Genomic DNA, 23294 nt, shown 5'->3' with positions numbered 1-23294 from the left:
ACATAAATGCCACTTATGCTTACTAAATAACGTAAATGTTACAAAATGTTGCTAAACGACATGAATGCAACTTATATCCACTGAACAACATAAATGCAATGTATCAACACTAAACAGCATAAATGCCACTAATAGTTACTAAATGACGTAAATGCCACTTATGGCCAGTAAACGACATAAATGCTACCTTAGTGCCACTTATGGCAACTAAACTACATAAATTCCACATTACTGCACTTATGGCCAATAAACAACATAAATGACACATTAGTGCCATGTATGGCCACTGAACAACAAAAATGCCACTTTTAATTACTAAACAACGTAAATGTTACTAAATGCCACTAAACTACAAAAATGGCAGTTATTTCGACTAAACAACATAAATGCAACTTATAACTACTAACTGACATAAACACCAAATATGGTTTCTAAACGATGTAAATGTTACTAAATGCCACTAAACGACATAAATAAAACTTATAATTAATGAACAACATAAATGCCACTTATGGTTACTAAACGACATAAATGCCACTTATAGACACTAAACGACATAAATGCCACTAATGGTTAATAAACGACGTAAATGCTACTTAATGTTTCTAAATGACATATATGCTACTAATGGAAACTGAACAAAATAAACGCTACTTATGGCCACTATCCGACAAATTCTACATTTCTGCCACTTATGGCAACTGAACGACATAAATGCAACATTAATGCCACTTATGGCTACTATACAAAATAAATGCCATTCATTGCCACTAAACAACATAAATGCTACATTAGTGCCACTTATGGCCATTAAATGACATAAATGCCAAATTAGTGTAACTTATGGCCTTTAAACAACATAAATGCCACATTAGTGTCACTTATGACCTTTAAACAACATAAATGCCACTCATGACAACTTAACAACATAAATGCAATAAAACACAACTAAACGACATAAATGCAATAAAACGCAACTAAACGGCATAAATTTTACTAAATGCCAGTAAACAACATAAATGCAATTAAATGCAACTACACGACATAAATGTTACTAAATGCCAGTAAACGACATAAATTCTACTTATGGCCAGTAAATGACATAAATGCTACATTAGTGCTACTTATGGCAACTAAACGACATATATCAACATAAGTGCAACTTATAATCACTGAATGGCATAAATGCTACTTATTGCCACTAGACAACATAAATGCCACTAATGGCCACTAAATGATATAAATGTTACATTAGTGCAACTTATGGCCACTAAACGACATAAATGCAACATTAGTGCCATTTATCACCACAAAACAGCATAAATGCAATATAATGCAACATAACAACACAAATGTTACTAAATGCCAGTAAACGACATAAATGTCACATTAGTTTCACTTATGGCTAGTAAATGACATAACTGTTACATTAGTGACACTTATGGCCACTAAACAACATAAATGTCACTCATCGCCACTATACCACATAAATGCCATTTATTTCATCTAAACGACATTAATGCTACATGAGTGCAACTTATGGCCACAAAACGACATACATGTTACTAAATGCAACTAAACTACATAAATGGCACTTTTTGCAACTAAACGACATAAATGCAATTTATATCTTCTAAATGACGTAAATGCCACTTATGGTTACTAAATGACATAAATGTTACTAAATGTCGCTAAACGACATAAATGCAATTTATATCCACTTAACAACATAAATTCCACTTATGGGCACTAAACAACATCAATGCCACTTATGGCTACTACACAAAATAAATATTACTTATCGCCACTATACCACATAAATGCCACATTAGTGCCAGTTATTGCAACTAAACGACATAAATGCAACTTATAACCAGTGAACTACATAAATGCGATTTATGGACACTAAACGACATAAATGCCACTTATGGTTACTAATTGACGTAGATGCCACTAAATGTTAGCAAACGACTTATATGTTACTTATGGCAACTAAAAAAAATAGAGGTTTCATTGGTGCCACTAATGGTCACGATAAGACATAAATGCCACATTAGTGCCATTTATGGTTACTTTACGACATAAATGCAACTTATAACTATTAAATGATATAAATTCCACTTATGATTACTAAACAACGTAAATGTTACTAAATGTCGCTAAACGAAATAAATGGAACTTATCACCACTGAAGTAAATGAATGCCACTTATGGACACTGAACGACTTCTAACACTAATTTCATGACTAATTTTTTACTACTCGACAAGATTTTTTTTTGTTTTTAATAAAAAATGATAATATGGTATAAGCTGCAAGTCTCCTTGCAATAGTGTCTCACACAACAGATTGGAAAACAGTGGTATAACTTATTATGAAATTACAGAAAGTAATTCTAATAATTAGAAACAACGTTAACCTCTAATCATATTATTGAGGAAAGAAAGTTAAAAACTAATCACGCTGTTACTGACACTAAAGCTAAGAAAATAAACAGAAGTAATTTCTTTAATATATTTTTTTCTATAAAAACAAATCAATTTAAATATATATAATTTGAATTTTGAAATAAACTCAATACTTTTCAAAATTAATAACAATAACAAAGTTACACTCAATGATATATAAAACAAAATACCTGTAAACTGAAAGTTCTAGAAATTTGTTGCAAAAGAAAATCAAGATAAAATAGGTGTAAACTTTAAACATCAAGCACCAAAACTTTTTGCATGACTTGCAGATGAAACTACAAACCGTGCTGTTGGAACGAATTCCACGTATAATTGTTAGTATTTTAAAGTGAATAATTATCAGAGCAACTTAATTTTTTAACTAAAGATGAGTTTAACTTCTTTTGAGGGGACAACTCGTCTTACTAATATTAACTTAAACACTATATAATGATTTTTCTTTTAAGAAAACTTAAACACTATATAAGAATTTTTAAGAATTGAACACTATATAAATAAAATAAAACGTACTGTACGTAAATTTTATTATACCTGTTAATTTCTTTATTTCGACTAGTGGCCAAGTTGACAAAATAGGACAACAGGCTACTTACGTTATGTTTCTTGAGTTTTCTAATGATTTCTTGAGGTATATAAGCTCAAACAATAAAAAGGTATTCTGATTACATATTAGTATATGCAATTTTATCGTTATTCTTAAATATGTTAAATTATAATTAGCATACAGCTTACATTCCTCGTACAACAGACGGTCTTCACACGGAAAAATCTTACAGTATCTTATACAGTGTTAATTGCCTTATGTTCTCCTAAAAATTTTTATTTTTGGCGGTTACTGTGTTTTGGTATGTTAAGACAATATCGTCCGGTAAAGACTGAAAACTCGACTCGGCTGCAAATTCGAAATTCAAAATACAATATTATTTTTATAAGATATATCTACAGAACACGATCTTCCAATTGTAAATATTCAAATATTTTGCATAAATAAATAAGCAGTAATTACACAGATTTCCTGTGAAGAGTCAGTTACCAAGAACTATTACATAAATTTTTAAGAATGAAAAATACAATATTTATATTATAGAAGATATAATCAGCTTTTATATCTACACAATACATATATACAGATTAAAATATTACTGTAGCCATTGAAATGTATTTATGCTTATTAGTGCAGAAGAATTCGGCTACAACAAGATCTTGCATAATAAGACTTGAATGCGTAGCATTGTAATCAAGTTTTATATATAAGGTAAGTATTTATATGTTTAATTTAAAATCATTATTGTTAATAAAAATTGGAGTAAATCGAAAAAACCCGTGAAATGTTTAAAATCTTAAAAGTAAGTTATTAAATTTGAATTGTATGAATTGCAGAAGCAAAAGTTTCAAACAAAGAGAAGAGCATCGTCGTTTGTCCAGATAATTACAAACAACCTGCAAATGTAAGTCGGTAACATGCATTTAATTTTACTCTATAGAGAATTGTTTTGGGAGGTAACTATTACTTTATAATAAGTGAAAGACTATGTTTAATATTGTCCAAAAAACTCGTAGTTTGTTTTGAACATTTACATAACCAAATATTTATTTATTTTTAATACCTGTACTTGTACATACGCGCTAGTTTCATTTTAGGTTATTTTATTTATTGTACCCTCTAAAGAAATGAAATTGTATTTGCTTTGTATTTTCAGCTTTCTACCTAGAAGTATTTGTACACACGCGGACGTTATTTCCAAGCCCAGGGTTAATTAATCATGCAAAAGGGCGTTTACCGCCTGTAACATAAAGGCTGTTATTCTGTAAATTTTTTGCAACATTCGGTTATTTTATTGTAATGTTCTTTTGATTAATACAGGAAATTTGATTAATACAGGTCGCTGTGCGATCTCATGTTTTCACATTTTTCGACAATTCTTAACTTTTTTTCGACCTTCCCACTTTTGCCACAAATTTTCGTTTTTCTATTCTAAGGGTATACCTACTTGTCAACGCCAACTTAATCTCTAGTAAGTAGCAAAGTGAACCTTTCTACAATAAATACATCGTTTGTATCTATAATATAATCGAGACAAGTCTATAATAATAATCAGTGCAGAGCGCAAACGGTTAGGAGTTGAAAGTTGAAATTTGGTACACAGTTAGGGTACGTCACGAGAAGGCACACTAAGAAGGGATTTTTCGAAATTTCTTTTCACGGGGTAGCGGGACAGGATTAAAGCTTGTATATACATTATCGAGACGTGTCTAAACGGTTAGGAGTTGAAAGTTGAAATTTTTAATTACCTCGATGTAAACTTAGACATAATAACGTAAATAAAGTTTATTTAAAACATGTAGTTCGCATCTTTATACATACGATAATAAATTATTACTATCATAATAGATACAGTATACTGTATTCCCATTGAGAAATAATTTTACGGTAATACATACGATGTAAAATTAGAATGGAGTTTATAATAGATTCTTAAACACACTTGGTAATTTTTATTTGACTGAAATTATGATTCCGCAGATAACGACACTCGGTTATAACGTCAAAAAATTGCCGGTCCCATGGATGACGTTAAAAACGGGTTAAACTGTATTAGTTGAAAGTTGGAATTTTTACTAAAAAATTACGAATGGAATGTAGCAACAAGAGAAACCGACGTGCAAGATTCACGGGCGCTGGAAAAAGAAAGAAAATAAGAGAAGCATCGCAAAAATTTAAAGAAAAGAATCCTGAGGCAAACAAAAAAGCTGTAAAGAAGTATTTTGATAGAAATCCTAATGCTAATAAGGAAGCTGTAAAGAGGCATTTTGATAGAAATCTTCATGCTCATAAAGAAGCTGCAAAAAAACATGCAAGCAATAAAGGAACAGTAAAGATCTTACAGTGTGAAAACAAGAAACGTTCTGCTTTTCAATACCGAGCTGATATTGATTATGCTGGTGATGAGAATGTGTTTATAGGAGAGATGAATAAAATATGCAAATTTTGCAGTGCCAAAAAATTTAACGATGAGACCCCTGGAATGTGTGGCGCTAATGGAAAGGTTATGTTGCCCTGATTTAAAGAAGCACCTGAGCCTTTAAGCAATCTTTCTTTCAAAATAAATGAATCAAGTAGCAAAGAACTGCAAACGGAATCAAGGAATTTTCTAAAAAATGCAAGAAAGTATAATGGATGTTTCCAAATGACTTCGTTCGGCAGTAAGAAAGTGAGAGAAGGGAATTATATGCCAACTTTTAAGATCCAAGGACAAATATATCATAGGATTGGCAGTCTTTTGCCATCAGAAGAACAACAACCTGTATTTCTTCAAATATATTTTGTAGGCAACGATGAAGAAGAGGTGAATATTAGGTGCAATAATTCCACAGGAGTGGATAAAAGATTAGTTTCTCAAATACAAAAGGCTCTTCATGAGCATAATTCATATGTCAAACAGTTTAAAGCAGCTGTTGAACGATATTCAACCAGAGAAAATTTTCAAATTGTAATTAATCTTGATAAACGACCTGCTGGTAAACATAAAGGACGATTCAATGCACCAACTGCAGATGAAGTTGCCTTAGTGATTGTTGGACAATCTTTTGAAATGCGTGACATTATTATTCAAAGCAGGGATAATAAGTTGGTGCGCGTTCCTGAAACGCATCGCTCTTATGAAGCATTACAGTACCCAGAGCCGTAACTAGGGTTTTGGACGCCTATGGCCAAAAACAAAAATGGTTCCTTTTTAATTTTTATTATTAAAAATATAATTATTTTATTCTAAAAAAAGCTATTGTAAAAAAATTATCTAATGACATTCAAAATACTATATAAATATAAATATAAAAATTTTTCTGTGTTATTAATTTCGAATACATATTATTCCGAAACCTTCTCGTTTGCGCCTTTATTAAATCGGTGCCTATGGCGGGGGCCACATTGACCATACCCATAGGCTCTGACAGTACCCATTCCTTTTTTGCTATGGAGAAGATAGGTATTGTGTTAACATTTCTCAAGTTGATCCTGTCAGTAAACTTCCTGTTACAAAGACAGTATCAGCTTCCGATTTTTATGCGTACCGAATGCGTATGGTTAGAGAAAATTCACAGAATCGCATACTATATGATAAAAAATTGTTCAATCAGTTTTTGGTTGACATGTATGCAAAAATTGAAACTGAAGCGTCTTGGCTATATAAGAAGAAACCAAACCAGGTTGCGAGTAGAAACTTACGCGCATCTCAAAGATGCTATTAGTAAAGCTGATGCTAAGGTTTCTGAGTTGGGTAAAATGACTATTTTACCAGCAACATTTCATGCAGGTGATAGGTATATGCATGAGCGAACTCAGGATGGTTTAGCATATGTACGCCATTATGGAAAACCAGATCTTTTTATTACATTTACATGTAATCCAAAGTGGAGCGAAATTAAAGGTAATTTGCTCTTTGGCCAAGAAGCTCAAGATCGTAACGACTTAATTGCGCGAGTCTTCCATTTGAAGCAAAAGAAATTTATTGCAACTAATGACTAAATGTGCTATTTTTGGAAAATGTAACAGCTATATGTCAACTATTGAACAGCAAAAAAGAGATTTGCCTCATAGTCATAATTTATTTTTCTTAGAGGAATCTGTTAATCCTAATGATATTGACATGACTGTGAATGCCGAAATTCCAGATCCTGAAAAAGATCCCGAATTATACGAAATTGTGAAAGCACATATGATTCATGGCCCATGTGGCTCATTCAACAGAAATTCTCCATGTATGAAGGATGATTTTGCAGTAAAGTCTTTCCCAAACCATTTTCTAAAGAAGAAGAAGAAGAAGGTTTCCCGAAATATAGAAGACGATCAGCAGAAGATGGTGGATTTACAGTAACTTTAAAAAATAATGTACTTGATAACAGATGAGTCGTTCCATAAAGTCCAGTGTTAAGTCGCACTTTACACGCACATATTAATATGGAAATATGTAATTCGGTGAAATCGATCAAGTACATTACTAAGTACATTAACAAGGGTTCAGATCAGGCTGCCTTTGCAGTTGAAAATAAGTATGACGAGATTACTAAATATGAAGTTGGGTGCTATATCAGTAGCTCTCATGCTGCTTGGAGAATCTTAGGATTTCCTATTCACGAACATTTTCCCCCTGTCATGCACCTTGCTGTACATCTAGAAAATGGTCAAAGGGTCTATTTTACTGAAAATACTCTTCAAAACAAAATTAGTAGCCCTCCAAAAACAACGCTTTTGGCATTTTTTGAGTTGTGTAAGGTTGATGATTTTGTCAAAACGCTTTTATATAACGAAATTCCAGCATACTACGTATTGAAAAATGGTAAATTTGTAAGAAGAAAAAAGGGAATGAATGTATCTAATAACACTGACATTAAGAAAGATCATGTCATAGGTAGAGTTTATACAGTACACCCGAACAATGCAGAATGCTATTATCTTCGCATGTTGCTGCATAAAGTAAAAGGACCTACATCATTTTTAGATCTAAAAACTGTTAACGGCACAGTTCATCTTACATTTTAAAACGCATGTAGAACATTAGGATTACTAGAAGATGACAAGCACTGGGAACACACACTAGAACAGGCAAGTCTTTGCGATTCTCCAAAGAAAATTCAAGAGCTATTTGCTACAATGCTAATGTTTTGCCAATTGTTTGATCCCCTAAAATTATGGGATAAATATAAGGATTATTTAGGTGAAGATGTTAAGCATCAATTGAATCATGAGTTTTAAGCGTTGAACATTAAAATTGATATGAATGATGTTTACAACAAGTGCCTTTTGCTGCTACAAGAAACTTTGTTTGAAATGGGAGAATTGCAAATAAATGAATATGGACGACCAGAGCCTCAGCGATCGAATAATAAAATTCAAAATCACGACTATTTAAAGGAATTGGCGTTTGATGTAGTTGAGCAATCAGAAAAGGTGTCCAAAAATAAACCACTGCTCAATGATGATCAAAGAAAGATATTTGACGAAGTCATGGATAGAATTAATTCCAGTAAACGAAATATAATATTTTTAGACGCTCCAGGCGGAACTGGAAAAACTTTCTTAATAAATTTTTGTACATAACTCAGGAATTAAAGTTAAATTCAATAATGAATTGCCAAGGTATAACACGGATCCTATTGTGGAGGATTTTTAACAGTTTTTAATGTTTTATACAAGCCTTAGCCTACAGAAACAGGTCGGCGTCGAAGATCATTTTTAATTGTGTTGTGAATCGTCTAATGGTATTTTGTTCGTTATTTTAGAAGTTTTTTTTACTTCAAGTCGCCAGCTGTACAGTGGTTCCTGACCGGAATAAAGCAAGTAAATTAAGAAAAAAGGACTCGGACTTTTGTTTGTATAACCTTGGCAATTCATTATTGAATTTTTCTTAATAAATCTGATACTTGCCAAAATAAGAGCAAATAAACAAATCGCCATTGGCGTTGCGTCCTCTGGAATTGCAGCTACTTTAATTAAAGGTGGAAAAACGGCCCATTCCGCTTTTAAATTACCATTTAATTTAAATTTTTCGGAGACCCCGGTATGGAACATATCAACACAAAGTGCCATACCTCAAATATTGCGGGAATGTAAGATCATTGTCTGGGATGAAGTCACCATGGTTCATAAAGGAGCAGTTGAAGCTTTTAATAGAATGCTCCAGGATTTACAACATAATAATGATGTGATGGGCGGTGCAACGGTTTTGTTATGTGGAGATTTTAGGAAAACGCTACCTGTTGTACCAAGGGGTACACGGGCTGATGAGGTAAATGACTGTTTAAAGTCGTCCTCTTTATGGCTGAAAATTAAAATACTTCATTTGAAAACTAATATGAGAGTTAATTTAAATAGAGATGCTAAGGCGAAAGAGTTTGCAGATTTACTAATTCAAATTGGAGATAGAAAACTAAAAGAAAAGGAAAATTATATTACCATTCCTAAGGAGTTGTGCAAGTTAGCTGGCGATTTGGAAGCGTTAACTGAACACATCTCTCCAGACTTAGTAAATCTGCGAAAGAAACCGATTTCATGGCTGAAGGAGCGAGGAATTTTATCACCAAAGAACGATAGAACTAAAGAAATCAATCAAGTTTTATTACAAAAATTTCACGCAGATGAAATGACGTATAGTTCTATAGATTCAGTTGTAGAAAAAGAAGAGACTGTAAATTATCCTGTTGAATTTCTAAATACTCTGAAGCCTTCTGGTATTCCGTTCCATAAATTAACTTTGAAAATTGGAGCTCCTATCATGTTGCTAAGAAATTTGTATCCTTAAAAACTATGTAACGGTACGAGGCTACAACTTAAAACACTACATAAAAATAAGGTTGAAGCAACTATTATTAGTGGTTGTAGCGTTGGTGAATCAGTATTTATTCCTCGCATTCCTTTAATTCCAACTGATTATCCATTCCAATTCAAGAGGCTTCAATTTCCCGTAAAATTATGTTTTGCTATGACGATTAATAAAGCACAAGGGCAAACTTTGAAAACAGCTGGAATAGATCTGAGAGAGAATTGTTTCTCGCATGGTCAGTTTTATGTTGCATGCTTCAGAGTTAGTTATGCTAAAGACTTGGCCATTCTTAGCAAAAACAAAAACAAAACAACTAACATCGTATATAAAGAAGTACTGTGCAAATAAAATTAAAATACTTCATTTGAAAACTAATATGACATTTTTTTGCCCGAGAAACGCCCGGCTTATCTGCTAGTTATTTATAAGAATATTTCTTCTTTTTCCGTGTATACAAGTATACACGTAAAAAGAGCATATAAAATAACCTGTTTACTAGTTATTGTATATGTTTAATGCGTGTGTAAAATATTACACAAAAAATATATTCGAATAATATTAAATATGTTTCCATAATTATATCATAGTTTATTTTTTGTGTTCTACACGCCAACATTACCAAAACTACCCTTGTGTAAAAACTTTTTTTTAACACTACATTACAATACGTGCGAGAGTCTGTCCGTTATTCCTTTGTTTTAAATTTCGTGGCATAAAATAAACAACATTTCGAATATAAGTCATTAAAAATTAGACAATAAACACTTCAAAGGCACATTAACTTTATTGTTTCAAAACGTAACACAACGGTTAACACTCCTACTTGTAATTTATTTAATAAATTTAAAAAATAATTATAATAAGTATGAAACAAAAATACTTGTTTATGAAAAAAAACGTAAACTGATTTTTTATGATATTGGTACCGATTCGGCTTTCTCAATATTTGAACATTCGAATTCAATTGTTTAAAAACAAATAAAAATAGTTTTCCTTGCATTTAAAAGAAATTAACTTTTGTAACGCTTTGGAGATTTCATTGAAATAAAAATTTTTCTCTTCATTTCAACGGTGAAACAAACCCTTTACAATGCATGCTAATGGCCATGTTCTATCATTCTCCGCAAGAACAAACGTTTTAACGATGCGCCGACGGAAGAAACCATTTACAATGCATGCTGATGGCCATGTTCTATCATTCTTCGCAAGAACAAACGTTTTAACGATGCGCCGACGAAAGAAACCCTTTACAATGCATGCTGATGGCCATGTTCTATCATTCTTCGCAAGAACAAACGTTTTAACGATGCGCCGACGGAAGAAACCCTTTACAATGCATGCTGATGGCCATGTTCTATCATTCTTCGCAAGAACAAACGTTTTAACGATGCGCCGACGAAAGAAACCCTTTACAATGCATGCTGATGGCCATGTTCTATCATTCTTCGCAAGAACAAACGTTTTAACGATGCGCCGACGAAAGAAACCCTTTACAATGCATGCTGATGGCCATGTTCTATCATTCTTCGCAAGAACAAACGTTTTAACGATGCGCCGACGAAAGAAACCCTTTACAATGCATGCTGATGGCCATGTTCTATCATTCTTCGCAAGAACAAACGTTTTAACGATGCGCCGACGAAAGAAACCCTTTACAATGCATGCTGATGGCCATGTTCTATCATTCTTCGCAAGAACAAACGTTTTAACGATGCGCCGACGAAAGAAACCCTTTACAATGCATGCTGATGGCCATGTTCTATCATTCTTCGCAAGAACAAACGTTTTAACGATGCGCCGACGAAAGAAACCCTTTACAATGCATGCTGATGGCCATGTTCTATCATTCTTCGCAAGAACAAACGTTTTAACGATGCGCCGACGAAAGAAACCCTTTACAATGCATGCTGATGGCCATGTTCTATCATTCTTCGCAAGAACAAACGTTTTAACGATGCGCCGACGAAAGAAACCCTTTACAATGCATGCTGATGGCCATGTTCTATCATTCTTCGCAAGAACAAACGTTTTAACGATGCGCCGACGAAAGAAACCCTTTACAATGCATGCTGATGGCCATGTTCTATCATTCTTCGCAAGAACAAACGTTTTAACGATGCGCCGACGAAAGAAACCCTTTACAATGCATGCTGATGGCCATGTTCTATCATTCTTCGCAAGAACAAACGTTTTAACGATGCGCCGACGAAAGAAACCCTTTACAATGCATGCTGATGGCCATGTTCTATCATTCTTCGCAAGAACAAACGTTTTAACGATGCGCCGACGAAAGAAACCCTTTACAATGCATGCTGATGGCCATGTTCTATCATTCTTCGCAAGAACAAACGTTTTAACGATGCGCCGACGAAAGAAACCCTTTACAATGCATGCTGATGGCCATGTTCTATCATTCTTCGCAAGAACAAACGTTTTAACGATGCGCCGACGAAAGAAACCCTTTACAATGCATGCTGATGGCCATGTTCTATCATTCTTCGCAAGAACAAACGTTTTAACGATGCGCCGACGAAAGAAACCCTTTACAATGCATGCTGATGGCCATGTTCTATCATTCTTCGCAAGAACAAACGTTTTAACGATGCGCCGACGAAAGAAACCCTTTACAATGCATGCTGATGGCCATGTTCTATCATTCTTCGCAAGAACAAACGTTTTAACGATGCGCCGACGAAAGAAACCCTTTACAATGCATGCTGATGGCCATGTTCTATCATTCTTCGCAAGAACAAACGTTTTAACGATGCGCCGACGAAAGAAACCCTTTACAATGCATGCTGATGGCCATGTTCTATCATTCTTCGCAAGAACAAACGTTTTAACGATGCGCCGACGAAAGAAACCCTTTACAATGCATGCTGATGGCCATGTTCTATCATTCTTCGCAAGAACAAACGTTTTAACGATGCGCCGACGAAAGAAACCCTTTACAATGCATGCTGATGGCCATGTTCTATCATTCTTCGCAAGAACAAACGTTTTAACGATGCGCCGACGAAAGAAACCCTTTACAATGCATGCTGATGGCCATGTTCTATCATTCTTCGCAAGAACAAACGTTTTAACGATGCGCCGACGAAAGAAACCCTTTACAATGCATGCTGATGGCCATGTTCTATCATTCTTCGCAAGAACAAACGTTTTAACGATGCGCCGACGAAAGAAACCCTTTACAATGCATGCTGATGGCCATGTTCTATCATTCTTCGCAAGAACAAACGTTTTAACGATGCGCCGACGAAAGAAACCCTTTACAATGCATGCTGATGGCCATGTTCTATCATTCTTCGCAAGAACAAACGTTTTAACGATGCGCCGACGAAAGAAACCCTTTACAATGCATGCTGATGGCCATGTTCTATCATTCTTCGCAAGAACAAACGTTTTAACGATGCGCCGACGAAAGAAACCCTTTACAATGCATGCTGATGGCCATGTTCTATCATTCTTCGCAAGAACAAACGTTTTAACGATGCGCCGACGAAAGAAACCCTTTACAATGCATGCTGATGGCCATGTTCTATCATTCTTCGCAAGAACAAACGTTTTAACGATGCGCCGACGAAAGAAACCCTTTACAATGCATGCTGATGGCCATGTTCTATCATTCTTCGCAAGAACAAACGTTTTAACGATGCGCCGACGAAAGAAACCCTTTACAATGCATGCTGATGGCCATGTTCTATCATTCTTCGCAAGAACAAACGTTTTAACGATGCGCCGACGAAAGAAACCCTTTACAATGCATGCTGATGGCCATGTTCTATCATTCTTCGCAAGAACAAACGTTTTAACGATGCGCCGACGAAAGAAACCCTTTACAATGCATGCTGATGGCCATGTTCTATCATTCTTCGCAAGAACAAACGTTTTAACGATGCGCCGACGAAAGAAACCCTTTACAATGCATGCTGATGGCCATGTTCTATCATTCTTCGCAAGAACAAACGTTTTAACGATGCGCCGACGAAAGAAACCCTTTACAATGCATGCTGATGGCCATGTTCTATCATTCTTCGCAAGAACAAACGTTTTAACGATGCGCCGACGAAAGAAACCCTTTACAATGCATGCTGATGGCCATGTTCTATCATTCTTCGCAAGAACAAACGTTTTAACGATGCGCCGACGAAAGAAACCCTTTACAATGCATGCTGATGGCCATGTTCTATCATTCTTCGCAAGAACAAACGTTTTAACGATGCGCCGACGAAAGAAACCCTTTACAATGCATGCTGATGGCCATGTTCTATCATTCTTCGCAAGAACAAACGTTTTAACGATGCGCCGACGGAAGAAACCCTTTACAATGCATGCTGATGGCCTTTCTTTGGAAGTAATATTATGCGTTTTTATAAATATATTTCAGAAAAATTAAGGAAAATTTTCTTGTTCAAAATTTCATTTAAAATTCGTTGGTTTAATGATCTGATTTGAAGTGCAGAGCAGATAATTCGATGGACGTGTTAACCAAAGCTTTAAATTAAAAATTTTTACCATTTAATTTTGGAATTTTGAATAATTAAATCTTGTAATTGTGCCTTCGTTTTATAATTTTATAAAGGAAAAATACTTTTCCTTCTTTTTACTTTTTTCTCTTGAAACAAATTACAAATCTTTGAAAAAATTTTACGAAAGCGTCCCAACATCTGGTTGGTTCCTGCAAATAAAAGAAATGTTTCGTAAGTCTCTTATGAAAATTCGTATAATATAAAACATGTTGGTTCGAAAATAATACTTCTAAAGTAATGCAAGTATAATTGAAATAAATAATCGGAAATAATGAAAAATAGTGTATTTTAATCCTTTGAAAAACTTGAAAATTTTTTATTTAAAAGACACGAGTTGTCTTCTGTAAATGTTATCAAAAATAAATAAATATAAAAATTAAATTTAAATGCCAAACATTTACAAAATAACGACGAAAACAAATGATCGAATGTTCGCTTATAACGCCAAATTCTCGAACAATTAAATAATTTAATTTATCTTTTACTAACTTTTCTTATTTTCAAAGTAATATTTAAATATTTATTATTTGATTATACGCATTATTTTACCATACAATTCGAATGGTTTCGTGCTATCGTTTAAAATGTATAGAATCAGTGTAGATACAGGAGAAATAACGAAAATCTTAATTATATCAAATTACTTATAGAAAGTGAAAATTTAGTAAACAACAAAAATAAATTTATAAGTGTAAACAAAGAATATTGAAAAATATTTTCTTACGCCATCATCATTATAATCGTCATTTTCTACAACAGATTGACATTCGCTTGAAGATTCACCATATGAATTTTTTTCGCTTTCTATTTGAATCAACTCTATCCACTCTTTATTTTCTTTTATTGCGTTTTTCTTCTCATCAGTTTCTACAAAATAATCATTCAACAATTAATTTTTTCGTAATTTTATATCATAACGCGTAAACGTATTCAAACACATTCGTTATAATAAATTTTGCTAATAAGTTTATATAGAAATACATATGTATAAGTCATAATCCGTACATTAAGTCAGAAAGTAGTATTATTGTGTAAACAGTGAGGTAATATGATATAATTACTATGAAAATAAATTTGTACTCAAATCTCTCCTATTGTGTAATAATCGAAAGTTCGAAAATATAATACAGTAAATATTAATAAAATCATCTGCGTACGTTACACGAATTGTCTGTTTTTTATGTAAATTTGAATTCAAGTGCAGACTTCGATTTCGATTAAATACGCCGGATGTTGATAGTAATAATCGCAACGATATAAAGCAGACACGTGCTCAGCCAATAATGAGTTTAATTCACCACACTACACTATTACTTGTTGCTGAGATAATTTGAATGAAAGAACTAACGTTTTCGGCCGACTCAATAGGCCATCATCATACTTAACTTTCGAAAAGAAAACGTTGTCGTTTCATTAAAAGAATACATTTGTTTAAAAATTCGAAGCATTAATACGGAAAAAATAAAAGTACAAGATAATATATACAAATATAAATATACAATGAAATCAAAACAGTGAAAATAAGAAGTAAAAGATAAAAAATAAAACAAATCTACTGGGGATACTTTACATAAACATAGTAGCAAATTGTTAATTCAACGCAACGGGGTCCAACGCAACGGTACTTTCGCAGTTCGCGCAGACCCAAGGCTCAATAATTAAATGGGAAGAAGCAGTTATTGTGAAACTCTTGAGCTTCCCAACGTAAGAAAATACCGTAGAAAAAATTGAAATTTATAAAAGCAAGCTGAAAGAATACATGCATAAATGCGAGGGACACCAACAGCCTACCGACAGCTTGGAAATTTGTAGTCAAGAAATTTAGCACGACCTCGTACGCTTGCCTTGGTTTATATTTACATTTTTCTTCAATTATTCCTTAACAATATGCTACTTTGTTTATATAAAGTATCACCAGTAGATTTATTTTTATTTTTTATTTTTTACTTGTTATTTTCACTGTTTTGATTTTATTGTATATTTTTATTTGTATATATTACCTTGTTCTTCCCTTTTTTCCGTTATTGATGCTTTGAATTTTTAACAAATGTATTCTTTTAATAGAACGCCAACGTTCCGTTTTCGAAAGTTAAGCCTGATGATGGCTTATTGAGTAGGCCAAAAACGTTCGTTCTTTCAATAAAACTATCTCAGCAACAAGTAAATGTGTAGTGTGGTGAATTAAATCGCAACGACATTGTATACAAGAAATGATATTTATATTTCGTCTTACATATCACGAGAATTCGAATTTAGGTTTCGATGTTTCAGTTCTACAAGCGTTTCTTTACATTTATACACTGCCTGTGACCTGCATACTTCACACATTCAAAGAATGCGGAGAAAGCTTAGTTTTGAAGATACAAATGAGTTGCATACAAAATTGTAAGTGCTGTGTAAAATATTTATAAAGACCGACTGTCTACCAGAAGTCATGAATGATTCACTTATATTTATTACATCTTTGACATTCAAGCACTAAACTTAAACATTCTCGACGTGCCTTATCATACAAGTTACCGCGCACATTTTTTAATGTTTACCTATCGTAAGATATTAAACGAAGTAGACGTGAATACACACACACACACAGACATTTCAATGATTCGTTTTTTCTTTTTTTCGTGTGTGGAGGTGTCATAACACGACGATTCCAAAAATCTCGAAGGTCAAATCTGACAGGACTCAAATATTATAAGTTGAAAAAGGAAAATTCATTCGATTGTATTGTTTATGTATTAAAATTATTGGAAATATTTCGACATATGCTTTGACGGATGATAAATTATTTCTTAATTAAATTTGATATAAAAAGTTAAAAAAGGCCAAAAGAACGAATTACTTCGTAAAGGTAAAGATTGTGTCTGATGCATTTCTTTCATTTGTTAATTTACTCCAGATTAATCATGTTTATTGGTGAATATTTATATAATGTCCGTTGAAATTGTTACTTTAAAAGTTACGAAAATTATTATCAAAAGTGTTTTTGACGAAATAAACAAAATTTTTGCATAAATAAACATTTTGAAATTAATTATCTATTTTTGAACTGTTTCGAATGTAATAAACTACGACATCCAACACACGTAAAACACTGGAAATGGATAACTAATATTAAGTCTCGTAATTTAAGTAGATTTAAACAGCACAAGTTTAACTTCAAATCATTCTTTGAAATTTTCTAAACAAATTATTCTAATGAATCGGATGATTCTTTGTAACCTGTTTTTGAACTCACCTCGATTCAATTCGTTCATTTCATCATTTACTGCCAAAGATGAGGAGGACATGACGTCAATAGCGTTGTTTATGAAACCGACGTCATCTTCGGATGATTCGTCGACTTCGTCGATGGTTTCTTTAATTAAAGAACGTGCTTCAAGGTATAGAAACGCGTACTTCAATGGTCTTATGGAATAATTTTTAAAACAAGTCTTTTCTGCCGACGATACACAGAAATAAAATCCTTCTTCGTCATCCGAATCCTGTAAAAAGTGAAAAATTTACATTTCTAATAGAATTATTTTACAGTACTCGAATTTTTATTTATTTATTGAGAAAACTTGTGTTTATAATAAATAATCAACTTGCAGCCATTTTAATTGACACATTTTATATGTTTGTGCATTGCTGTGTTGTGCTTTTTAGTAGTAAATTGTTAAATGATAAGAATTATTAGATTATTTTCAATTATTTCGATTGAAAAGTAACTTACAGAAGAAGACGATTCCGATTCTTCTGGGTCGGCAGTTTTATCACACGTCATTTCTGTGATCCTTCTCTTTCTTAATTTATATTCGTCAGAAGAAATAACATTTAGGCCTCTAACGAAATCTTTTCCGCCAACATCTTTTACATCTGACGAAAAATGTTCATTTGTATTATCGACCACCATTTGACTATTAGAAACTAGAGAATAAAAGTAAACACAATAGACACAGCAACTCGTAAAATATTCTTCGTGCGAATTCGATAATTATGTAACAATTTGAAAGAGAAAAAGAAAGGAAATAATAAATAGTTCACAGCAAATAAACAGATGAAATCCTTGTTGTCTGAATATATTTTGGAACTTTATTCTAATACAAATCCACAAAAATAGAACTAAAAATTTAGTAAAAGTCTATTTTTGTCGCTAAGCAAGAATATCGAATTGTAATTTGACATTATTAATTTCGTGGAAAGTGTAATTTCTTTTCATTATAAAATCAACTGAAAATGTAATATTACTGAATTGTTGTTCTCGGTCGAAATAAACGTATATGAAAAAGCTTACTTAATCTCTACTGATACCATCTAATGGACGGCCAGATGGCCGAGCGGTAAAGGTGGCAGCCTACCGCTCTGGGGGACCGGGATCGAATCCGAACGGGTCGAATAATCCCCAGGAATTTTTCGGGGGGTGGTCCGTTCGGATATGTCGGGCCCCGTCCCTCACCACCCGGTCGCCCCATTGTGGGCCTGGCCGAACTTATAATGGGCCTACTAAAAAAGGCCCTCTTAGTGCCCACAGGGCGGAAAGAGTTAAAAAAAAAAAAAAAAAAAGATACCATCTAATGAAAAATTGAGTAAAAAAGTAAATATAGATTTATTTGCTGTGACTGTATTCAGTAACAACGATTTAATAATTTGATGGAACAAAACATCTTGTAAATATAAAATATAATATTGTTCGGTAACCAAAACCTGAACTGTACTCAAAATTAAGTCGTAAATGTACATTAAACACTAATATATCTAGGTTATAGTTGTGACAACTTTTTATAAGATTATTTTAAATTAACAATTGACTTACGTAGTATACGTCTAGCATTTTTTGTCAGTTATGTGATAATGTTTAGTTAATAAAATACATAATGTTGAGCAACAAACACAAGACCGTGTTATTTACTAAACCCTTGGCAGTTTTTATTTCTATTAGTTGATTAACTAACTCCAAACTCTAAACAATTTTATTGACAATTCAATAGCGAGAGGTAATCTTCCATTTTCCTATTCTTCCAAATCTATTAATATGGAACACTTGCTTTAAATAGAATAACTGTATTGATTCAAATTTGTCTGCTAAAAGAACGCCCCAAACCGGATAAGCATAAAACATATTTTGGTTCAATCATAAAATCAAATAATCTAAAGCTATTATTTAATGAAAACTCTTTAATATTAATAAGTAACTTGATGGGATTAAAGATTTTAGATCTTGCAGCAAGTAAAATCTTTATTTAAATGATAGGAGAATGTGCCATGTAAAGAAAAATAAATACCTAAATATTTAAAATTTGACACAATTTCTAGTTTATCATTTTCTAAACCGAAATGATCTGTTTTTCTTTTTTTAAGTTTCCACCTGTACGAAAAATCATAAGCTTTATCTTTTCCAAATTAATTGTCAATCGATTATTTTCACAATATCTGCAAGTAAGATTAAGCCTTTTCCTAAGCGAAGAAGCTGAATTAGCTAAAAGAAGGCTATCATCAGCATTAAAAAGACAGTTAATTTCGACATGAGAAGACAATGCTATCAGAAAACTTTGACTTCTCAAAAGGTTAGAAATATCATTCAAAAACAAAATGAAACGAACAACACTCAGTGGTTCTCTTGAGGTAACCTTCTATTGGACTCGACATTGTCAGTATAAAATGAAAAACTTTCTATAAGATATCTACTATTAGAAAACAGACTCTTAAGTAAGTTGACAAAAAACACAGAAAGGCCAATGCTCCTAAGCTTATCAACGATAAAAAATACAGGGTAATCAATAAATAATTTTAACCAATTAAAAATTATTACATTTGTTACTCTTTCATTACAAGATTTTTCTTTATAAATGAGCATCGTTTACATTTATCTAGCGGCGAGGATCGATTTATTTGCTGTATCTGTATTCGGCAATATCGATAAATAATGTAATATATCAAAACATTTTGTAAATACTAAAATATAGCATTGTTTAATGACCAAAACCTGAAATGTACTCAAAATCAAGTCGTAAGTATACATCTGACACTAATACACTAGCCTTTAGATTACAGTTGCACAACTTTTTATAAGATTATTTTAAATTAACAAGAGGTTTCAATCTTATTTTTGAATATGTTATCTTATTGTTGTAATTTCTGTATGTTTCTTTTTATTTATCTTAATGAAATCGAATATTAGTATATTAGAAAAGAGCAGAAATATAATAATAAATTGTTATTTATTCGCAGTAAATACGTTTACTGCTTTAATTGTCTCCAGCAGAAAATAAATGCAACGTTAAATATTGTTTCACCGTATAACATTTTTATCGGGTTTTTAAACATCCTATAGAAAATTACTATGAATTGCATGTCTTTATATTCATTGCCAACACGTTGTCAAACAGATAATATAATTAATTATACAATAAGAAGAATTTAACTTACTCATAAACTCCATTTTTCAAAACTAACTTCGCATTCGATAAACCGCTTCAATCGAATAATTGTCTGCAACAATCGCCAAAAAACTATTCTTGAAATTTATTGTTTATGCAACAATAAAAAAGCGCTTACGGAATCGCATCGCGTGCCGAGCATTACACATGTCAATCAATTTTATTTTTGTGTTTTTTTTTTTTTTTTTTGGTGGGTAACTATAAAGAAAGACGTGTGCGAATATAAATGAGGATGTTTGTTTCTTTGTTCGCTATACACTTCTAGGCCGTTCTACCAATTGCTAAGAAACTCTTTACTTACTTTCAAATGCTTGTAACGTACATCGCGTGGTACATTTAACGTCGATATATCTATTGCATTTTTATAATTCAATTAATTTTTGTTTACGTTTCATTTTGTTTGTTTAGTTATGGCAACACAACTCTTGGGCCATTTTCTTAGGGAGTGCCTTCCGGAAGGTCTTTTATAGGAAAACTGGCTTTTATTTAGGCGTTGCAAACGTCGAGAAAATACAGAAAACTCTACGTGGCCAGCCCACAAAAGATTTTGCATTTCGAATGGGTACATCGACTGCATCATCCTTAATAAAACTTGTCAAGCTATTTGACATGTGTTGGCTAATGGTTACGTACGATTCTAAGCAGAGAAGAATTTGTGAATCTTGATATGAAATTTGATAAAAGATACAACTTAACTCATTGCGTTGGTGCAATAAATCTGTTAGAGTAAAAATTGCTGTGAAAAAACCAAAGTTTATCAACGTAAAACATAAATTTTAGTAAAGGAATGTTTTCATCGTTATATAAGTACTCTTTCTTTGAAAAAAAGAACAACGAGCTATAAGGTCCTAGAATAAAGTCTTAACCTTAATGTCGTCTACTGGTACTTTATCAATTAACTAAACTTATTATACTGGATTTATGGATGCAGAAATTAAGTCTTACAAATCAGAAATAATGTTGTTTATTTGATTCACTTGTACACGAGAGTAAAGTCAACACACCTGTAAATTCTTACCCTACTCGATATATAAAACACGACTGTCTTTCTCATTCCACCCGTCGACTTTTAATAACAAACATTGAGTAGCAACAATTCATTTATAAACAATTGTTTCTGCAAAATTTCAGAAATTTTCGATAAATGTATAACATTATCATGTTTCGGATAGTCACATATAAGTTTTATAAATGTTTACAAATTTAATAAAATATACTCTATCTCAGGAATGGGCAACCTTTTTCTACGTAAGGGCTGCATTTCAAAACTTTTGAACTGATGTGGGCCGCACACAAGAGAAAAGAGGGGAGAACTGTCGGTAAATCACAATTCTTTATTCATATATAATTATAAATTAGCATAGGTATACTTTATATAGCTTCTGGCACCGATCTAAACGTAATATATCGGAAATATTTGGTTAAATATCAGTCACTGCTAGTTTTAAATTAGTTTCGATGTGTCTGTTAGCCGGTTTCTTGTTTTAATTTTTACTAAATTCATTGCGAAAAAAACTTTTCACAAATATAAGTTGTAGAAAATAACGTTTGAATTTTTGTCGAATATCTCATTAAGCTGGGAAATTGATATATTTATTCATACTTTATGCCACGCGGGCCGCAAAAAATATTACTGCGGGCCGCATGCGGCCTCAGGGACGTGGGTTGCTCATCCCTGCTCTATCTAATTTTATCTAAAGGTTGAATTTTTTCGTTTTTAATAATGTCAAACTCAGTTTTCTAATACAGTACGATTAAACCTCAATTTAACTTCTTAAATTGTTCTTTACAGAAACTGGTGCTAAATTGGAAGACCTCAAACAACGAGAGGTATACGTGTTAATCGGATATACACACAAATTTGTGTTTGACTGCGCAAAATGAACGTCATTAAGCTGCAGTATGAAACAATTGTAGACCTATAAATTTTCACTGTCGACTGTCTGGCTGCCTGTTTTTCCTTAATCTCGAAAACAGAGAAAAATAGATGAAAGCCGACATTAGATATTGGAATGTTATGGTATTCGACAGAGATTAAGTGTACGGGGACATCGAGTTTACTCCAGTACACAGGTGAATTCAGTTCGATAATTTTCTCCCGAAAGGAGTTAGATGAATGGCATGACTCTAACAGAAAAACAATAGTACACAGGGGCAAGACACAACTAAAATCGACAGCATTGTGGAGATGTCACAATAACTAATAAATTGCTCGCATTCTACTTAAAATTGCAATGAAATCGATTTACTTTATGGAAAAAAATATTAATAATCTATTATTGGTTTATAATAGTATAATCCATTCATTTGGTTATATCTATTGGTAGGCTTTAAAATTGCATTGAAACTAGAAGGCCCTATAAAAAACAAATTGAATTCGAGTTACGCGTTATCATTTATTACTTATTATTATTTTCAGCACAATCTAAAAGAATATGTTCTAGAAGATAAAGGAGAAAAGTAGATAAATTAAAAAATAAAAATATTTACACTCATCTCTATCTGTTTTACTTCTTTAAATGAAAATATGTGTTTTATATTACAAATAACTCAG

General features: G+C 32.7%; 1 protein-coding gene across 1 annotated transcript; it reads left to right on the top strand.

Moving 5' to 3' along the window:
* The first annotated feature begins 9105 nt into the window (after positions 1 to 9105).
* LOC136973705 (uncharacterized) lies at positions 9106 to 9768 on the top strand. The gene has a single exon (XM_067268446.1). The coding sequence runs from the start codon at positions 9106 to 9108 to the stop codon at positions 9766 to 9768; it is 663 nt and encodes a 220-aa protein (XP_067124547.1).
* Positions 9769 to 23294: the final 13526 nt, after the last annotated feature.

This window comes from Centruroides vittatus, unplaced genomic scaffold (genome assembly GCF_030686945.1).
Source record: "Centruroides vittatus isolate TY-2023 unplaced genomic scaffold, ASM3068694v2 contig_3279, whole genome shotgun sequence".
Lineage (NCBI taxonomy): Eukaryota > Metazoa > Arthropoda > Arachnida > Scorpiones > Buthidae > Centruroides > Centruroides vittatus.
Note: the sequence above shows the minus strand (reverse complement) of the source record. Positions and strands in the feature narration are given on the sequence as shown.